Genomic DNA, 20,741 nt, shown 5'->3' on the forward strand with positions numbered 1-20,741 from the left:
CCCACTAAACGGACCACTTTGCGCTTGGGTCGCTGTTTCGGGAGAAAGTATTCTCTATCGTGCGCAACGTCTTGGACGCGTAGTAACAACTTCATGTGCAATGTTGGGCAATGGGGAGCGGGGGAAAGGGGGGATAGCGCAGGGTTCGGAATTCGTTTGTCTCCATTCGGAAAAAGGCAGCATGGTTAAAGAAATGTCAACATTACCTCTTGCCACTACTCTGGGTACGGCATTCGAGAGCAAACACGTTTCGGATGATGGCAACTGGGACGCGCATCACAAAACCAGTCAATCCGCTCATGCTGCATGGGAATCGTCAAGCGCCTACTATGGTTTTGCTGATTAGTGACGGATCAAGTAGGCCCAAAACTGTCATAAAACTGTAACTACTCCAACCGGGGTGGAGTATGAACAGTAGAATTTCAACAACAAAAATGGTACAAATGTCCCATCGCTATTCATAATGAATAGATGCTGCAAAAGAGAAACTGAGCAAACAAATTAATTCCAATTAACACCGGAATTGAAAAAACAAAATAATCACACACGTGTTCCCTCGTCACGACAGCCATGTGCTGTTCTTCCGGGCATATTTATCTCCTGTGTCCAGACGTCCAAGATGCCTCTCACCCGTGTTGGACGGCTAGACGATTAGAGACGGTTTAGCAAGCTGCCTGGGCTGAAGGCTGAAAACCTGAAGAAGACAAACCTTAAACCACAGGCGTAATGGCCGTCGTACTGCTTCATGACGCAAAACAGACAAGTGCTCAAACGCACCTGAGACCCGGAAAAAGTCGTTGAGACGGCCGGTTTCGGGTTCGACCGCTGTCGAATGTCGGGTGTGCTTTCGAGACAAGCGTCTTCTAATGCGTTTGCAATCGAAACGTAATCCGCAAAAGTGTGTGCCGGCTTCGTACAAGCATCACGCATCGCCTGTCTTTCGCGTGTGTCCCGCGAGTGATCAGTCGGTGATCTTGGATTTCTTGGAGCACGCACGTATAGACATGACTATTTCTCTATCGGGTTTTTTTTTTCGGACCGGCGATCCTTCCAGCTTGATGTGAAGGCATGTACCACGTACACCATGTTAGGGTGCGTGTACGGCGAGCGCACCGAGAGGTGCAATTCCCCTCCAGGCGCAAAACTGCGGTGGCGCTCGAACCGAAACCGAAAAGCACCGCTTCGGATTACGCACACTTTCGTTTTCGGTACGCGCAAAACGATGCTGTCCGTACGGTTGGTTCGTGTGTCCGCGCAATCGAAGAAAGTGTTGATGCCCGACTCACTTACCAGTCGCGTAACCCCGGTCCAGCTGAATGGAGGATCTGCACCGTACGGGCAAAACGCAACCGCAAATCGCGATCTCGGAGGATCTTTGGGTGTTAATCGATTTTTGAGGGTGCAACATAAAAACAGAGGCAAAGTGGAAACGTGATCCATAGCGGAGCAATGGTTGGTGTGCGTGTGTGAAAAAAACCAAGCCTGGGCGGTGGTCTAAGCAGAGCGAAAGTGTGTTTACGGTGATAACATTTAGTGAGCAGAATCTGCCATATTGGGCTGTTGGAGTACTTCGCAAAGTGTTATGTAAATAGTGATTGGCGTTGGAAACGACGCACGCTACAGTTACAATGGGATGGAGGTAGGGTTTTTGTGATTTCAGTGATTGACTTTGATTTTGGTGAATTTTAATGTGTGATAAGAAAATATAAGACCCAGGCGAAGATATTCGGCCAATAATATGGTTTAAACAGAATTTTTAAAGCTCTGCTAGGAGCTATACTCTTGTGTAAAGAAACATCAATTACCTATCGATACATAACATTGAAAAGATTAAGTTGAAGCGCTGGTATGAATTATATGGATTCAAAATCATCACAGGCTCATTATGGTCCTGATTTAATTATGGAGCTAGAATAGACGAATTTCGGCTAATTTGTACTGAAGTGCAAAGCCAATACGCCGTTGCAGTTGTATAGTGAAATAGTCAAGTCGTTCGTAGAAAAAATATTCTAAATAACTCATATCAAACGACGTTGCACTCAATTTGAAGACCTCTGAAACCTGAAAAAACATGACGACATACTCCAAAGAACAGTAGCAAATTTAAAATGTCGAACGGATCAGGCCGGAAATTCTTGCTTTGAACACTTGAGACTACTTATATGTGAATGCTAGCATTTTTGATAATGTTGTCTGGAAATGACGACACTTGGTTATATATCTTCAAGTATAGTTAAATAATATTGATATTAGCTTAAAAAATTCTAAAAAGTGTGTTTTGTCGCAAACATCACCTGAAGTTCATGACTCTACAAAACTCAGGAACAGTTCGTCCTATTTGGAAGTTGTTCGAATTTCGTCATATTTCATTACTCTTTTTTCTAACTTCTTACAAAATCCTACATACGGCCAGGAAGGGAAGCCAATTAAAAACGGTGTTCATAACTACATTAAATCGATACATAAAATCTCGAGATTCTTATTAAAATAACCTCTACCTACTCGCTTTTCATCCATAAGTCATCAGTTACTATTTCAAAACAAATCAAATTTGCTGTTCTTTTCAACAGTTCACATTCGAACAGTCAACAGTACCTTTAAGTTTTGAAGAAGTTTATTCCTAAATATGGACATTAGAGCAATTTGATATTTTACCATTTATTTGAGTAATTAAATTGATTTATCTAATGTCGTTGCTTCTTTATCGGCACAGCAAGGTAAAGATTTTTAATCTTCATCTTTAACGACTTATCTTTTAACAAAGTTTAACCGATCGATTTGAGCTTCCAGTTCAAATTCACTTAAATAGAATTAAAATATGGATATTGCTTTGAACTTCAAGAATATTATGAGATGAATAGGTCCCATTTTTTCCTAAAGCAAAATTTCATCAAGTTCTCTTATGTATCCTAATCTGTACTTAAACATCACTCCAATAAATATCTTCTTTTTCGATAGGATGAATCAAGTTGTTTAAAGGAAGCATTTTTCCACATCTGATTACGAAGACTAAAATTTGAAGCTCTCATTTAAAATTTTTCAGCATTAAAAGAGAAATGTTTATAATATGTCAGTTAGATAAATTGTGCGAGATTTTGAATAGATTAACTGAATAATAGCATCATTTGAATTGAGAAATGAGGTTGTGAAATAAAAATTATAGATCAAATTCTGCCGACGGGACAATGTATCAAACGCATCACCATTCATTTGCCCATCGTATTTTTTTAAATCACTTTCCATCTTTCCTTATCTCCCATCTCAGATTGATTATACTTGGTATAGTAACGCTGGGATCCCTTTACACGTTACATCTGTTGGCGCAAGACTTCATGAAACTATCGAAACCACTATTCATGAGCTCCGGGAAACGAGATCTTGGCCCATCGTTATCCTTCAATCGAACCGCTGCACTGCTGGTAAGTGAAATTGTGAAAACCATTTTTCCGTCCAGACACCATCCAAAGTATCGCACAAGTTGAAAAACGCATTAACTATAATGGTTGCAATGTGGAAAAATGCCTTTGGTCATTTGACGTCTACTTAGATCGAAACAGGGGAGGAGAGAAAAAAAAGGAGCAATAGAATAGGGAAAACCCATTTCTTTAGTGCAATGCTTCACACTGTGCAATCCTTTTAAGGCTATCGTCCCGGCGCGGATGCGAACTAATATTTTGCAACATAAGAACATGGATAGTTATCCAGTTAATGCACATTGGGAGGTGTGTACGGTGGGTCCTGTTCACTTGCTTTTTGCCCTCTCCCCGCGCGAAAGGGAAATGTAGGTCTCGGGAAGAAATAATGGCTTACAACACAGAGCCCGTGTAACCGCCATTAGGTTATTGTGTGTGTTATGTATTTTCCAATGGGGACTGAGCGCCAGCCATAATCGAATGTAAAGGGTGTGTGCGGTGTGTTTTTCCGAAGCAGAACCAACCTTCGGACGGTTTGGCAAAATATGTTCGCCATGCGCGTGTCGGGACATTTTCTACTCCTGGTGGAAAAAGTGGGAGGAGCGTTTGGTAGAATTTTCCATTTACATGAGCCTACTGCGATAAGGATGCACGGGTGTAATTAAATTTACATGGTAAAGGTAACACAACAACGTCGTCCTCGCCATCCGTCCGTTGCATGGTCTGAAGTCTATCGCCAAACAGACAGTTCTTTATCGTTATTTCATTTCAAATTGCAATATTTATTCTATTCCCTACACAACCAGGAGTTTGAGGCAAAAATCAACTGGAACAAAATGCTCCAAACCGATCCGCTCAAGTGCGCATTTTCCCTCATCTGCCAATTGGCCGCCGGTGCCGAACTGCAGGATGAGCAGGCGAAGATAATTTATGACTTTATGGCGTACGTAAACTGGTGATAGAAGATGAAGATTTCGTTTTCTATTTTTAACATAACTTCCGTATCTTTTAGCTTCAGCGTAGAGAACAGCAAAACAATCCCACGGCCACTGAAGGAATCCTTCGAGAATGGGTTGAAATACAACGATAACCTGAAGGTGAAGGAAAACTACAAGAAATGCTACCGTCGCTATCCGCTTTGTTTGTATTCCGCCCGAACAATGCTAAGGTTTATGAGCCTGTTTGGCAACGAATGAGATTACTTGGCCATAGCCGGCGGATAACTTAGTTCCGTAAAGTATGATGTAACAATTAAGTAAGATTAATTAACTACAAGGAAAGGGCTATTGTGTGGTATGTAGAATGCAGAAATAGCAAACAAAACACTGACGAGAAATCTAATCAATTTGGTTAAATAAATAATAAATAAAAAAAATAAATCATTAATTCCGTGGCTACACGTTGTCTCCATCATACGTGAAATAACTCCCCCCAGAAAACCGGGAAGCATTAAGGTACTTTTGTGTGCTTTTTCGACGCACGTTTCAGCACTTTTATCACCACTGACCTCGTTACCTTTATTCATCAAATCAATATTTTGACATTCTTGTTATCCCACATTATGCTTCCTCCGGCGTTAACCTTTTCAACCGCTTTTGTTTTACACCAGCGTCAAAAACAGCTTCCGAGACTACTCGCCATCATACGCCGTACGCTCAGGAACAACAAAAGTATCAAGTTACCTTCACGCATATCCTTCGAATGGAATAAGAACGGCTTTATGCATTAAAGTGCTTGTAAAATAGCACTCAAAGAACAGCAGTGGAATGAACATTTCAGTTAGAGTTCCATTTATTATTGTGCTACTGCCAGCTGTAAAGAGTCCAGAATGTTTAACTTCTTAAAAATTCTCTTGCTTTATAATTCCTGAAGCTCATCCATAGAGTCTGTTTAATACAAAGAGTTAGCAAAGATAGTATAATGCGTAATAATAGTGAACTTTATCACAACCTTTGATGTAAAGACAATAAGTATGAAGATGTTTTCTTAATAACTATCCTGCTTTTTTTCAAATTGATCAAATCCCGAGTGATGTGTGAAGCGCATTGCCTAACCTGCAGGCGTTTACATGCATTTTTTTTTATTCTTGCACCAATCCAAAACAGATTTAAATTAATTAATTTAATGGTTTAATTAAATTAAATCATTAATTTTAAGGTTATGAAGAATTTTTGAATGAGGAATCATAAAAGTTTATCAAGTTATGCATTGCAAACTTAAATGTCCCAAATACAAAAGACAACTAAATGTAGGAGGTGTAATTGATTACGACCATTACCTCTCCATTCATCGAAACCTTATTACAACCCAATGAAGCACATTTTCAACACTTCTATTGCCAAATTTTTATTACGAAACTATTAGAGTAGACCATCAAAAATTGTCCAAAAATGTTATATCGAGCACATCGGAAAGTTTTTCAAATGCTGGGGCATTCTGGATGAAGAAGTCAATTTCCAAGCAACGCTTCGTACCCTTCTCCCGAATCACTGGAGAATATCTCCAGGGACTTGATCAGTGATTCGTCAACAGCACTTCCTATCCTTTCGTAGCCGTCCAGCGTCAAGAAAGGCTCATCAGAACGCGACTTCGACTGAGCTACGCAACTTGCTCAGGAGTGAGTTTTTTTTTTATTAACTTCTTTCGTTTCAGTTAAAACATGGCCAGAATAAAATGAACCTTTTCTACAGATGTATACAAATCTTTTTCAGAAACCTTACAACCATTTTGGCATTTATTCCGTCCTCCCAATGGAAAATATCACACATTTTTAATCCGCAAACATAAACTGCATGTCGAAGTACAATTTCTCCGCTACGAGGTGGAGTTGATAGTATGAACAAACCATCGATCGTAATTAGTCAGCAAAATTCGTAATGCTCAATGCAGATTGATGGTGCTTTTTTCATTTCATATGAACGGTTCTATTGCCAAATTTAACTGCGCTAAATTTAACACAGTCCACGAGTTTTGATCTTCCTGTAACGGTTTAAATATTTTAAATAAAGACTATCTCATGTTTACACACCTTGACCGAAAGAAGCTGCCATTTGAGCTGTCAGTAGCGAAACACGCGCTACGTAAATTAAAATACACAAACAGGTACATTCAAACATGGGCGAACCAGAGGCCGGACTGAATTTTCACGAGCTTGAGCTAGACGATCGATTGTTGCGGGTAAATATTCTTAGCACGAACGCAGTTATAAATCCTTTGAATCTTAATCATTTCACCATTTGTCCATCTGTACAGGATATAGCACGGTTGGGATGGATCTCTCCAACACTGGTGCAGGAGAAGGCCATACCGTTCCTGCTGGAGGGTAAGGATGTGCTCATACGTGCCCGTACCGGTTCAGGAAAGACTGCCGCATTCGCCATTCCAATCATACAGAACGTTCTGCGGTATAAAAGAGAGACAGCGGTTCGTGAAACGTCCGTACTAGTGATGGCCCCAAGCCAGGACCTTTGCCACCAAATTTCCAAAGTGTTCGCCAATCTAACGTACTCGTGCGGGCCTATGATGCGGGTAGTAGATCTTTCATCGAAGGAAGAAAAAGCTACCCAACGGCATCTGCTTTCTGAGCGTCCGGATATTGTTGTATCGACGCCGGCTCGTTTACGTGCCGTACTCGCCGACGGTACACTTAACGTTCGTGAAAGTCTGCGCTGTGTAACGATCGATGAGGCCGATCTTATGTTTTCGTTTGGGTTTGAAAAGGATTTGAAAGAAGTGTTGAAACATTTCCCACCCGTCCATCAGTCGGTGCTCTGTTCGGCTACGTTGGAAAATGATGTGGTTGCGCTGAAAAAGATGATTCTTCACAACCCTGTAATACTGAAGCTGGAGGAGCCTCATTTGGCGGTCGGCAGTCAGTTGGCGCACTATCAAATCGAAGCGGAAGAGATGGACAAGGCAGCGATACTGTACACCGTGCTGAAGTTGAAGTTGATTCAGGGGAAGTGCATTGTTTTCGTGAAATCAGTAGACCAGTGTTACAGGTAAGCAAAACTGATGCCAATCAGCGGCACTTCGAATCATACATTACTCTTGATGAAATCCTTTCCCAACTGGAGACCGCATTGAACGGGTAACGAGTTCAATTTCGTTACTATTCATTGGCAGTCGCATGAAAGCTGGACTAATCTTCTCTCTGAAGCGTATATCGGAAAAAAATGATTCTATAGCAATGGCAATGAAACGGATAGTAATAATTGTTTCTTTATTACAGATTAAAACTATTCCTGGAACAGTTTGGCATTCGTTCGTGCATTTTGAATTCGGAACTGCCCATAAAAATCCGGTGCCACACAGTGAACCAATTCAATCAGGTAGGGATCAAAAATGTTGTTAGAATGACCTTTTTTAAATGTATCCAAAACAACTTCATTCCACAGGGTGTCTATGATACGATCATCGCTTCGGATGAACAAATGACGGACGATCCAAAGCTGGTCAAGAAGAAAAGTTCTAAAAAACCTTCCACAAAGCAAATACTTCAACAAACCGAATCGGAATCTAGCGTTTCCCGAGGGATCGACTTCCAGTGTGTGTCGTGTGTGGTAAACTTTGATTTTCCTTCCGATATCAACTCGTACATTCATCGTGCGGGTCGAACGGCACGCGGAAAGAACAACGGCAGCGTACTCTCGTTCGTCAGTGTCAATGAGTTGGAAACGAAGAAAAGGGTGGAAGAATTTCTTCAAACTCTGGCCGGTGATATGGAATTTAAGATGAAGTATGTTTCCAACTGGAATATGCCATTCCTGCAAATCGTTACATCCGTCATTATCTTTACAGGGATTTCAATTTCAATTTTGAAGAGGTGGAAGCATTCAGATACCGCGCCAAGGACGCATGGCGTGCAATTACAAAGCTTTCGATCAGAGAAGCTCGTGTGAAAGAGTTAAAAATGGAGATATTTAATTCAGAAAAGTTAAAGGTAAATAATGCCGCAAGATTAAATGGAAACCCTACGCCCTTTTTCATGTAATTATGTTTCAATCCCCTTTCACAGTCGTTCTTTGAGGAAAATCCACGAGATTTGCAAACGCTGCGACACGACCGACAACTACACACGGTGCAAGTACAAGAACACATGGGAGACGTACCGGAATATCTTGTCCCCGAGGCCCTGAAACCGATGGTTGACATTATGAACGCAAAACGTAGGAAGAAGCTGCTGGAAAGACACGCACAGGCCAAGAAAAGGCAATCCAAGGCCGACGAAGATGATCCACTGCTGGTGGACGGGATCGATTACACGAAGAAGTCAAGAATGTAAACAGCCTTTAATCCTGTTATACAACACCGTTCTGGTTTATTAAACAAATCTACTTGCTATACCGAGCAATTTCGTGTAGTCCGCTCCTTTTGCCTGAGTTTTCTCCTTCAAGATGGTACGCAGGATGGTCGGAATGGGCACGTGGATGCGCGTCCCCAGCGGTGTACCATTGTCGTCGATGAGCACCAAGTTGTTACTGTCGAACTTGGGAATCTTCGGTTTCTGAAACTGTTTACATCCCACCAGAATGCCCTTCTTTTTCTGGCCCTTGATCGCAACCAGCACCTTGTCGCCAATCCGCCCGACGCTTTGTTTATTGTAAACGTGTATACACTTCGGTGGTTTGCCCTCGGCCATCGCTCGTTTGCCGATTTCACTGTTGTCGACTACGCGGAGTCGAGCCAATTTGCGAATTTCATTACACGCGGCTGTAGTGTGGATTGTGCGGGCCAAGTTGGTGGATTGGTAGAGAACGCCGAAAGAATTCCGCAGCATTTTGCAGAAGAAAACTAGGCCTGCTGCGAGAGTTTTTGCGTAACCGGCCAAAAGAAACCTTTTGTTTAGCTTTGAGGTCCTGTCAACGAGAAGCACATGCTACAAGATTTGTACAGCGCAAGGTGCACAAATGCAAACCGGCAAAATGTGTGTGATGAATGAAAAACAGTTTAGATCTTAGTAAAAATTCAATACATTTCGTAAAAATGTTTCCTTTTTTATGATAAAATGCCATGTTCAGCTCACTTTTTTATTCCAACCATCCACACTGAATATCGGGAACACCTCATTGAAGTATTCTCTGTTAACCTTGTGTGTGCTGAAACGCTGAATAGCACCGCGTTTGACGTTTCCGAACGCCATTTTTCAGGAATGGAAGCATGCAACCCGGGATCAATAGTGTGGCTGCAATTGTTTGCCGACTTTATTAAAGGTTCCAAAGGCAATCATTGTTAAATTGAGTTGTAAAAGCCTTCTTTGCGATGTTCTGCAGTGCTTCGGTAACTCGGTGTGTTTCCTGTGCATGTAATTTCTTGTGATTGAGGTACTTTGCACGAAGCACCGTATCAAACAGTGTGGCAGAATAGCGAAGAAGAAAAGGAAGACATTTCGTTTTTCCCACGCTGTAGAGGAGGAAGTGGCTGTCGCGTAAACAGGGTTAGAACCCGAGAAAAGCCGGTTTGAAAACGTGCTCAGCCTCGGGATAGAATTATTATCGCACAGCCATTGTGTACTGTTATTGCGGACAACTTAAATCCAGTGGAAAATGTCCAAGCGGCGTATTGAAGTGATGGATCCATTCATCAAGAGACGACGGTAAGTAGGCACGTTGCGCGCGCTCTTCCTCCGCATAGGTGTTCACCCGTAGAGCACATTTCTCTATTGTCGTAAATATGGCGTCAACAGTAGTGCGGTGGGGGAAGAATTTACTCTTTCTAATCGTGTGGAACTGATTTCAGGGAGGAGAAAGCTGCTGCCGAGGGTGCGGCCGGTGCTAGCTCATCCAAGCTCGATTCCGGCGGTTCATCCACCTCGGGTACGAGTTCTGGATCGAAAGCGGTAGTAGGAGCGGCTGGCAATGAGTCAGGAGGAAAGAACCCGCTGAACGGAGTTGCCTACAGTCAGAATTATTACAATTTGTACAAAAAACGCATCACGTTGCCAGTGTTCGAGTACAAGACGGATTTCATGCGGCTGCTATCGGAACATCAGTGTATCGTGCTGGTCGGCGAAACCGGATCTGGCAAAACGACCCAAATACCTCAGTGGTGTGTGGAGTACGCGCTGCAGACGAGCTCGAAGGGAGTTGCGTGTACTCAGCCCCGTCGAGTAGCTGCCATGTCGGTGGCTCAACGTGTTTCGGAGGAAATGGACGTCGTGCTAGGGCAGGAGGTTGGGTACAGCATTCGTTTTGAGGACTGTTCCAGTCCACGTACGCTGTTGAAGTACATGACGGACGGTATGTTGTTGCGCGAGGGCATGAGTGATCCGATGCTGGAAGCGTACCAGGTCATACTGCTCGACGAAGCTCACGAACGGACGTTGGCAACGGATTTGTTGATGGGCGTGCTGAAGGAAGTGATTCGGCAGCGCAAGGATTTGAAGCTGGTCGTGATGTCGGCTACACTGGACGCGGGAAAGTTCCAGCAGTACTTCGACAATGCGCCGCTGATGAATGTACCTGGCCGTACGCATCCGGTAGAGATCTTCTACACCCCGGAACCGGAACGTGATTATCTGGAGGCAGCCATCCGTACCGTCATTCAAATTCACATGTGCGAAGAGATCGAGGGTGACATCCTGATGTTCTTAACCGGACAGGAAGAGATTGAAGAAGCTTGCAAACGTGTTAAGCGCGAAATTGACAATCTAGGACCGGATGTGGGTGAGCTTAAGTGTATTCCGCTGTACTCTACGCTGCCACCACAGATGCAGCAGAAGATTTTCGAACCAGCACCACCGAAACGTCAGAATGGTGCCATCGGACGGAAGGTTGTCATATCGACGAATATTGCGGAAACATCGCTTACCATCGATGGCGTTGTGTTTGTGATTGATCCGGGCTTCAGCAAACAGAAGGTATACAATCCGCGCATTCGCGTTGAGAGTCTGCTCGTTTCGCCCATCAGTAAAGCGTCGGCTCAGCAACGTGCCGGTCGTGCCGGTCGTACACGGCCCGGCAAATGTTTCCGCCTGTACACGGAGAAGGCCTACAAGACGGAGATGCAGGATAATACATATCCGGAAATTTTGCGTTCAAATTTGGGTAAGAAGCGAAATACCTTTGCTGCTAATGTTGTGCTAAATCTCATGCCAATAATTTTGTGATCTCTTCTTAGGTACGGTGGTGTTACAGCTGAAGAAGCTCGGAATTGACGATTTGGTCCACTTTGATTTTATGGACCCGCCTGCACCGGAAACGTTGATGCGCGCGCTAGAGCTGCTCAACTATTTGGCCGCCCTGGATGACGATGGCAATCTGACGGATCTTGGTGCGGTGATGGCAGAATTTCCGCTCGATCCTCAGCTTGCGAAAATGTTGATTGCAAGCTGTCAGCACAACTGTTCCAACGAGATCTTGTCCATCACGGCAATGTTATCAGGTATGGGTCACGATTGAAGAAATGATTTGAATGGAAATAACATATTTACTTTTTTTTCACAGTTCCGCAGTGCTTCGTGCGACCGAACGAAATGAAAAAAGCAGCCGATGATGCTAAGATGCGTTTTGCGCACGTTGATGGTGACCATCTGACGCTGTTGAACGTATACCATGCTTTTAAACAAAGTAAGTGTGCTAGCGGGTGGTCTGGTGATGTATTGATTGCGGTGCCGGTCTCAACAGGACAGGACCGGTCTAAAATATCATTCGGACTAACCCTCCGTACGCAGGACTGACTATCCTGCTACGGATAAATAAGGTCAAAGAAATTGCCAGAAATGGCAGGCCTACCCTCTTGAGATTGTTGTGCCGATTTTTGACTCTCATGGATTATCTATATCGGGCTCGTTCGAGCTGTATCGCACAGCGCTCGTGAACCTGCATAGACTAACGAAACCTATTTCTGCTCTGTTTTTTTTTATTTTAGATAACGAAGATCAGGGATGGTGCTACGATAACTTCATCAACTATCGTTCATTAAAATCGGCCGATAATGTAAGACAACAGTTAGCCCGTATCATGGATCGCTTCCAGCTGCAACGCACGAGTACGGACTTTACATCGCGAGAATACTATTTTAACATTCGCAAAGCATTGGTGCAGGGCTTCTTCATGCAGGTACTTGTCCCATTTCCCGGCTATCTTTTATTCATTTCATTACCTTTAAAACGAAATTGATTCACTTGTTGTTCTCTATTCTAAAGGTTGCTCATTTGGAACGTACCAAGCATTATCAGACGATAAAGGATAACCAAGTGGTACAGCTGCACCCGTCCACCTGTCTCGACCACAAACCGGAATGGGTGATTTACAATGAATTTGTGCTCACGACGAAAAACTACATCAGAACTGTTACTGATGTAAAGCGTAAGTTTTCCAATGAAGCTTCTATGCTTGTGCAATATAATGACGGATCTATGAAAACTACGAATTTACTAACGTATTATTTTCTTTCCTTTTCAGCCGAATGGTTGCTGCAGATTGCACCACAGTACTACGATATGAATAATTTCCCACTGTGCGAGGCAAAGCGTCAGTTGGAGCTGATACTGGCCCGCATGGATTCGAAACAGTTCCAGCAAGGGTTTTAAACGGTCGTGAAGCCCTTTTGCACTTATACCTAAAACATCCTAGGTAAGGTAGCGCATCCAAGTGTGAGCTTTTCGGAGAGAGTATAATCTGCTTTTAAGTTTATTCCTGTTTTTGGTCGACCGCCTTCACCACCCCCCCATACACAACATTTACACAAAACCAAGCGAAATGGCGGCTCTTTGGTTACGTTCCCTATGTGAGAAATATACGGCTGGTAAAAATAAAACGCTATAGATACGTAAACCTTCCAAAGCCCAGAACTTTTCCCAGATTACACTCGTGACGAAAGAATGATAAGTTTGGGAAACTTTAACAAACATTTAATTACGTTGGGTTGTGTGTTTGAAACACGCGCTAGAGTTATTTTTATTGTGGAATTATACGCGTGTCCTTCCAGGGAAGGACATTAAATCGATATCCATTTCCCATTCGACTGGTGTGCCCTTCTTTCTCCTTGTACGTATCCATTGATCTTCATTAACCCTTCGTTACACCAACTAGTGCGGGACGTATGCAGCGGTCATGCAGCTTGTATCCGATTTTACTGACCACTACGACTGTATTGGGTTCCACGTTCGCCACTTCCTGCTGGAACAATGCTTCGTGCAGATTGGGGTTGAACTTTTCATTCATCGGATTCACCGTTTCCAGTCCGTGCCGTTTAAACACACTGTTGAGCTGTTGCCGCGTCATTGAAAGTCCCTCGAAAAGATTCTTCAAATGGGGATTCTTATCTGAAATCTAAACGAAACAAAGAGGTAGGGATGTATATGTGAGTGTGGTGCATTCAACATTTGAAATGCGTGACCAGCATTACCTCATCCTTGGGGACAGCTTCCGTGGCATGGCCCAAAATATCTGCCACCTCCAGCAGGTCTTTGCAGAAACCTTGAATGCCAAATAGTTTCGCATCGTCGATTTGTTTCGTTAACCGCCGGCGAATATTCTCACTCTCCGCCAGAGCACGTTTGTATTTATCCTGTATTGAAGCAAGTATCGATCGGTTATTGGAAGGCACTATATCAAACAGAATGCGCTACTTACATCGTATGTTTTAAGTTTTTCTGTTAGTTCGGCGTTTTCTTTACGCATCTCTTCCATTTCATGTGTTAGCTTCTTTTCATTCTCGGTCTGTTCCTCGACACGTGCTGTATCCTTCTCGGTACTGAAAGTTCTCGTTTGAATCCCATGCGCAGGATAATGGGAATAAATCGACCAAGAATGCCGAATGTGCGATGCTTGTGTTACACTCATCGTTTGCATGTGGCTGGTGGAAGAAAAGCGTAATTAATACGATGCGCATTGAACGGCCTATTGCCCCGTGCGGTGCCCGAGTTACATCATCTCATTTCACCGGGTTGCCGAAAAACGTGTAAACGCCTACCGTGTAGCTAAGCTGTTTCTGGATGCTAAGCCTAATCGGTCCAGTTGCTGGATCAAACTTAGTGCAGTTTTAGAACGATACATCTTGGACTGGGCAAGATCAAATGCGCCAAAAACTCGATTGTTTCACCCCAAAATAACACAACAATGTGCAAGTATCGCTGCCGTATTTTTATCTGCCTAATGTCACTTGCTGCTCATTTGACAGATTCCTATTTCGTCATGTATGAGGGACATCTGCATTGGAGAATTTAATATTACAAAAACCTGGTTTTAAATTATTTCATTACTAATATGGCAGTGTTCGTACGAACAAACCCCTTTTCCGGTAAAATAGGACCAAAAAGTGTGATCCATCATGTCTTTTGTTGATTCGCCCAGAATGGTCCAGCTGCTGTCCCACTATGCACCACCTCCGATCTTTTGACATTTCACTTCCGACCAACGTTTATTATTCTTTTTTCGTCTTACGTTTTGCCTGCCGAAGATAGAAACGAAACTTTCTTTTTCCATGTTGCCTTCTTGGTAGTTTTGAACGGGAACAATGTTTTCCAAGATCGCGTACAGTCGCCGTTTCCGTAGTGCAGACCCACGTTGATAACCCCCGTCGTACGATAAATAGCTAGTGCGCTATTGCGCTGGTTCGTTGCACAGATCCCCCACAACAACGATTCAGTCGGGATGAGTTTCAGTATCGGTGGTACGGCCACCAGCTGCCTGGCAGCGCTTGGTGAGATGGAACAAATAATTTGCCAGCTGGAACGGGGCACAGTGATCCAGAAGTTTTATCCCCGCAAGCGGCCGGAAACGAAAACGCTTATGCTACGCCGCGAAACGCGACAGGTTGGTAAAGGGAAGGAGATATGATGGGAATGGAGTGGCTACCATATGGTAGGTTGATGGAACGGATTCAAAATTTTCATGATTCCCTTTGCTTTGCAGATAATATGGTCCTCGATACAGACGAACGGTCGTAGCAACTACGAAGGATCGCTGGAATTGCGTGAGGTGAAGGAGATGCGCCCCGGCAAAAAATCGAAAGATTTTGAAAAGTGGCCCGAAGAGACGAAGAAGATTGAACCACGCAAATGTTTCGTCATTCTGCATGGGAACGATTTTAAACTGCGAACCGTTTCGATCGTGGGTACGTTAGTGGAACCCGTTCGAAGTTTCTCATTACCTAACTTAGCTTCTTTTGCATCTTTTGTAGCGATTTCCGAAAAAGAAGCCGACATGTGGATGAAAGGACTGAAGTATCTGATCTCAGACACCCTAACCTCACCGTACTGGTTGCAGATTGAGCGGTGGCTTCGGCGGGAATTTTACCTAATGGAAGCGAACGGTACCGCCAGCCTGAAGGATATTCGTTCCTTTCTACCCAAGATCAACTGTAAAATATCCACCGCCAAGCTGAATGAAGTCTTCCACGAGGTGGATACCCGGCGCCGGAACGAGCTCGGGTTTGATGATTTTACCCGGCTGTATCAGCGCTTGATACTGCCGCCGAATGCGTTACCGGAGTATTTCGACGGTGTTCGCATGACCACGTACAGCCAGAACGGCCAAACGGTCACGCTGCAGGAGTTTCGAAAGTTTCTCACCAAAGAGCAACAAGAGGACGAAAGTAACGGGGGGCACAGTGAGGAAACGGTGGCGAAATTTATCAACAATTACATACAAGACCCAGCACGTGATGTGAGCGAACCTTATCTGCGTTTGCACGAGGTAAGACAGTGGCCGATATGGCTAGCGATTTCGCCGCTAATGCCCGATGTTTCGTTTCAGTTTATCGACTTTTTATTCTCCCGCCAAAACGAAATCTGGGACAAGCGGTGCGATACGGTGTATCAGGACATGAGTAGACCGCTTTCCCACTACTGGATCTCGTCGTCACACAACACCTACCTGACAGGGGATCAATTTTCTAGCGAGTCATCGGTGGAAGCATATGCCCGTGCGTTGCGTATGGGATGCCGTTGTATTGAGCTGGATTGCTGGGACGGTCCGGATAATATGCCGCTAATATTTCATGGCCACACTTTTACGACGCGCATCAAATTTATGGATGTTATACGTACGATCAAAGAGCACGCGTTTATCACCTCCGACTATCCGCTGATACTATCGATCGAGCAGAACTGTTCCCTGACTCAGCAACGCCGGATGGCTCAGGCGATGCAAGAGGTATTTGGCGAGATGTTGCTAACGCAACCGATCGACAAAGCGGAAACGCAGCTACCGTCTCCGCAGCAGTTGAGGCGCAAAATAATCCTAAAGCACAAAAAACTGCCCGAAAACGGTATGCTTGTGGTGGATGAAGCGGGCAAAGAGTCGGCCATACTGATGCGTGCCAATGATGAGAGCGAGCTGGATATACGGAATACCGTCAAGAATGGTATACTGTATCTGGAGGACCCGGTTGACAAGGGTTGGAATGCTCACTTTTTCGTGCTGACCCAACACAAACTCTTCTACACCGACAGTCAACGGTAAGGGATAACGATGGTTTGATCTAGTAATGAGAAAAACAATTCTGAGTGAATGAATCGTTCAGTCGAACGAATCACTAGTGAGTTAAATTTATCCACAACATTGTTGTATTCATTCGTAATTGCAGTTGTGTTAATTGAGTTGAACATACGGCTACTACTGAGTGAGTGAATTAAAAAAAGTTGCTTAAAGGTACCAGTGAGAGAGTGCAATTCAGTTTTAATTCACTTGTTCTTAAGTAGCTCACTCAGAATATTGAATCGCTTAAAACTCATTCTGTTCTATTACTCACTTCTCACTCACTCTTTAAATCTTACTCATTTTTAATGCTTGCCCCTAAGAATACTATAATAATTTCATTAATTATCCTTGTTTCGTGCCAGTCCTGATCGCGACAGTGACTGTAGGGATGACGATCGCGAAGAGAATGGTTTTGCCAACCGCCAGTCACGGGACGGTGCGGTACTGTCGAACGATGAGCTACACTTTGGCGAGAATTGGTTCCACGGGAAGCTGACCGGTGGTCGGGAGGAGGCGGAAAAGCTGTTGCAACAATTTTCACACCTCGGCGATGGTACGTTCCTGGTGCGGGAGAGTGTCACATTCGTCGGGGACTACTGTCTATCCTTCTGGCGCCAGGGTAAACCGAACCACTGTCGCATAAAGCTCAAGCAGGACAAAGGTGTCACCAAGTACTACCTAATGGAGAACGTACTGTTCGAAAGTTTGTACAGCTTGATCATGTACTACCGGCAGAATGCGCTCCGTAGTGCCGTAAGTTTCGGACGCGTACAGCTTCTACACATGGTATTCAAAAACCCCTTTCCATTTTGTTGTAGGAATTTAACATCACACTAAAGGAACCGGTTCCACAGCCGAACAAGCACGAAACGAAGGAATGGTACCATCATACGACCACACGCGAACAGTCAGAAATCGTGCTCAATCAGATCCCACAGGACGGTGCCTTTCTAGTACGGCCCAGTGAGAAAGGACCGAAAGCATTTGTCATTTCGTTCCGGTAAGCGTTTTTCAGCTTGAAGTGGCATTGCTCTGTGCTTATGCAAAAATTGGAATGCTTTTCTTTTTTCACAGGGCGCACGGTAAATTTAAACATTGCCGCATACGCGTAGAAGGACGTCTGTACGAAATGGGCGGTATGGAGTTTGAAAGTTTGGTAGATTTGGTAAATTTCTATTCCAAGCATCCCCTCTACCGGAAGGTCACGCTTACGTATCCTATCCCGCGCGAAATGATACGCCGTATCAACACAATGGATGTAAGTGATTTTCGCTGATTTTTTACTCTGTTATGAGTTTTTAAGTGTATCCGTTTTGTTTTCCAGGTTCCAGAAGAAAGTGGTGCGTACGGTTATATGGACCCAGCAACGGTCACCAATGAGAACGTAACAGTGAAGGCACTGTACGACTACAAGGCACAGCGAGACGATGAGCTGTCCTTTTGCAAGCACGCCATCATCACGAACGTAACGAAGAAGGGCAATGACTGGTGGTTGGGTGATTACGGTGGCAAACGGCAACACTACTTCCCGGCCAACTACGTGCAGGAACTAAGCGCTATGGACGATGGAACGTTGGTAGATGAAAGTGCCAACGAACCCCTAATGTTGGGTAGTTTGCAGAAAGGTATACGACAGGAATGGTTCGATTCGCATCAGGAACTTATTTTACATCGAGGTTTGCCTTTTTTATACCCCCGTTACGGTAGGTTCGCTGGACGTTCACGGTGCAGTAGTGGAGATGACCTACAGTAATCATCCGGATATTGAGCGGATACTGCGCATTCAGAATCCAACCATGCAGAACGTGTTCGAGGTCGGTGTACAGACGAAAGAGCTGGCGTGCGACTGGATGTATGCCATTAAGGAGGCGGCCCAAAACGCCAGCGCCATGGAAAACGAACGCCGCAAGATGGAGCGCAATTCGCGCGTTGCCAAGGAAATGTCCGATCTCATCATCTACTGTCGTAGCGTACCGTTCAAACATCATCCCGCGTCGTGGGTGTTTTACGAAATGTCCAGCTTTCCCGAAACGAAGGCGGAGAAATATTTCCTACAGCCGGAAACGCGGGCCCTGTTTGTGCGGTACCATCGGCACCATTTGAGCCGGGTCTATCCGAAGGGGCAACGGTTGGATTCTTCGAATTATCACCCGACGGCTCTGTGGAACTGTGGTTCGCAGATGATTGCGCTGAACTTTCAAACGCCGGACAAACCGATGCAGTTAAATCAGGCCAAGTTTCGGGATAATGGTGGCTGTGGCTATTTGCTGAAACCGGAGTTTATGTTTCGGGATGAGTTTGATCCGACCGACCCGAACACGCTGGTCGGGGTGAATGAAGTGATCGTGAACGTGCGCATCATTGGTGGACGTAATCTGTGCAAAGTAAGCCGTAACATTACCAGCCCGCTAGTGGAGGTGGAAGTGTTGGGCGCATCGTTTGACGGTGGCATCAAGCATCGTACCAGAGCAATAGGTAATGTTTGTACCATTTGTTTGCGTTATTCTTGCGAAATTTACTTAACGTTATCGCTCTTTCTCGTTTTAACTTTCCAGCGGATAACGGGTTGAACCCGATATGGAACGAAATCTGTGAATTTCGGATAGCGAATCCACACTTTGCAATGATCCGGTTCGAGGTGCAGGACGAGGACATGTTCGGAGAGCCCAACTTTATCGGACAAGCGGTATTTCCGCTCGGTGCCATCCGCACCGGTTATCGTAGCGTGGTACTGCGCAACAAGTACAGTGAGGAGCTGGAGTTGGCCACCCTGCTGGTACACACCAGCATACGGCCGCTGCAAACGGAATGAACCGTAGCAGAGCGGAATTTCGTGGTATAGTGTGACTCTCTCTTTTATTTTTTCTTGTCGCCCCAGAAAGTGTCTTATGCGCGTAGGATGTTAACTATTTTAAACCAACGAGAACAGTATTGAACGAACATCGGATAAAAGGAAAACCGTGTGTTGTATGTGTACAATGCGCGAAACGCGTAACAATCTAATGTGCCTCTACTATTATATTACATGTATAAATATACAATGAAACACACACACACACAAATGTATGAACATTATACAAATGACAGAAAAGTGGCGGAACGATCATAAAATGTTCGTACGGTAAAGCATACACGCGAGGAACAAATGTAGAAACATAAAACGGGTAGTTGCGCACATCGTTAATGGTAGCGGAGGATCTTTCTTCTGATCGTGTTTTAGTACAGCCCGAGTGTGCACAAGGGTTAACTACGCAAATATGTGCTGCACAATCACGGTGACGGTTGCAAAAACCAGTGAGTTAAGGCAAGGTGAGGTCAGACCCCGGGGAAGGGTGCACCAGATGGGTTCTATTCTGTACAATAAAAGCAATAAACTATGACCGGTTCGATTGGTGCAAAGCAGTGCAATAGTAAATTAGCTGTGTGGTTTTTGTACGTTATCATTTCGCCGAACAGTTCCGATGCAAATGGTGATTTTTTCTTGTTAACAGATATTTAAAAAAAAAAGAATTAAACAACCGATGCTTTAGATACATTACTTTTCAAGAACAGGCCCCACTTGACCGCACGTTGTTCAATTCTTTCCTCTCTTTCCACTCGTTGAAATCCTTCATCCATTGTGTCGATGTTCTAAAGCGAACTACAGATTACGACTTCCTCCACGGAACGCAACATTAATCCCGACGACAAAGTAATATTCTTCTAGCTATTAAAGTAGTAGCAGTAAAGTACTTCTTGCTACTTTTTCCTCTTTTACTGATACACAATACACTGCACTGCATTGCAGCTGCAGTGATTGCTGCATCCATCAATGAACAGATGAAATGGCACATTGTTCGATCATTCACCCGGTCGGTGGAGTTGAGTTGACATAGCACCAAGCATAACAACACCCCGCATA

General features: G+C 44.2%; 6 protein-coding genes across 7 annotated transcripts; 4 read left to right on the forward strand and 2 right to left on the reverse strand.

Moving 5' to 3' along the window:
* Nucleotides 1-1,628: 1,628 nt before the first annotated feature.
* On the forward strand, nucleotides 1,629-4,609 carry LOC128707992 (uncharacterized). Its single transcript, XM_053802948.1, has 4 exons — nucleotides 1,629-1,639; nucleotides 3,266-3,419; nucleotides 4,220-4,356; nucleotides 4,426-4,609. Exons 1-4 carry the CDS (start codon nucleotides 1,629-1,631, stop codon nucleotides 4,607-4,609), a joined length of 486 nt encoding a protein of 161 aa, XP_053658923.1.
* Nucleotides 4,610-6,527: 1,918 nt separating this feature from the next.
* LOC128707328 (probable ATP-dependent RNA helicase DDX56) lies at nucleotides 6,528-8,697 on the forward strand. Its single transcript, XM_053802280.1, has 6 exons — nucleotides 6,528-6,590; nucleotides 6,666-7,414; nucleotides 7,645-7,744; nucleotides 7,811-8,151; nucleotides 8,214-8,355; nucleotides 8,431-8,697. The coding sequence occupies exons 1-6, from the start codon at nucleotides 6,528-6,530 to the stop codon at nucleotides 8,695-8,697; spliced, it is 1,662 nt and encodes a 553-aa protein (XP_053658255.1).
* Nucleotides 8,698-8,735: 38 nt separating this feature from the next.
* Nucleotides 8,736-9,192, reverse strand: LOC128707219 (39S ribosomal protein L14, mitochondrial). Its single transcript, XM_053802169.1, has one exon. It carries the CDS (start codon nucleotides 9,190-9,192, stop codon nucleotides 8,737-8,739), a length of 456 nt encoding a protein of 151 aa, XP_053658144.1. The 3' UTR covers nucleotide 8,736.
* A 766-nt stretch (nucleotides 9,193-9,958) lies between these two features.
* Nucleotides 9,959-12,945, forward strand: LOC128709896 (putative pre-mRNA-splicing factor ATP-dependent RNA helicase PRP1). Of its 2 annotated transcripts, XM_053804934.1 has the most exons (8): nucleotides 9,959-10,008; nucleotides 10,152-10,167; nucleotides 10,201-11,458; nucleotides 11,532-11,795; nucleotides 11,858-11,980; nucleotides 12,282-12,472; nucleotides 12,559-12,721; nucleotides 12,818-12,945. In XM_053804934.1, exons 1-8 carry the CDS (start codon nucleotides 9,959-9,961, stop codon nucleotides 12,943-12,945), a joined length of 2,193 nt encoding a protein of 730 aa, XP_053660909.1. The 2 variants fall into 2 exon arrangements, with proteins under 2 accessions (XP_053660909.1, XP_053660908.1); XM_053804933.1 differs by having other exon boundaries at nucleotides 10,152-11,458.
* Nucleotides 12,946-13,423: 478 nt separating this feature from the next.
* LOC128719566 (grpE protein homolog, mitochondrial) lies at nucleotides 13,424-14,413 on the reverse strand. Its single transcript, XM_053813192.1, has 4 exons — nucleotides 14,331-14,413; nucleotides 13,991-14,213; nucleotides 13,764-13,925; nucleotides 13,424-13,687 (listed from the first exon to the last, which is right to left on the reverse strand). The coding sequence occupies exons 1-4, from the start codon at nucleotides 14,411-14,413 to the stop codon at nucleotides 13,424-13,426; spliced, it is 732 nt and encodes a 243-aa protein (XP_053669167.1).
* A 597-nt stretch (nucleotides 14,414-15,010) lies between these two features.
* On the forward strand, nucleotides 15,011-19,652 carry LOC128710185 (1-phosphatidylinositol 4,5-bisphosphate phosphodiesterase gamma-1). The gene is made up of 10 exons (XM_053805230.1): nucleotides 15,011-15,172; nucleotides 15,272-15,473; nucleotides 15,540-16,054; nucleotides 16,115-16,818; nucleotides 17,203-17,593; nucleotides 17,659-17,840; nucleotides 17,915-18,098; nucleotides 18,165-18,465; nucleotides 18,548-19,315; nucleotides 19,396-19,652. The coding sequence occupies exons 1-10, from the start codon at nucleotides 15,011-15,013 to the stop codon at nucleotides 19,650-19,652; spliced, it is 3,666 nt and encodes a 1,221-aa protein (XP_053661205.1).
* The last annotated feature ends 1,089 nt before the right edge of the window (nucleotides 19,653-20,741 follow it).

The sequence above is a fragment of the Anopheles marshallii genome, chromosome 2 (genome assembly GCF_943734725.1).
Source record: "Anopheles marshallii chromosome 2, idAnoMarsDA_429_01, whole genome shotgun sequence".
Taxonomy (NCBI): Eukaryota; Metazoa; Arthropoda; class Insecta; order Diptera; family Culicidae; genus Anopheles; species Anopheles marshallii.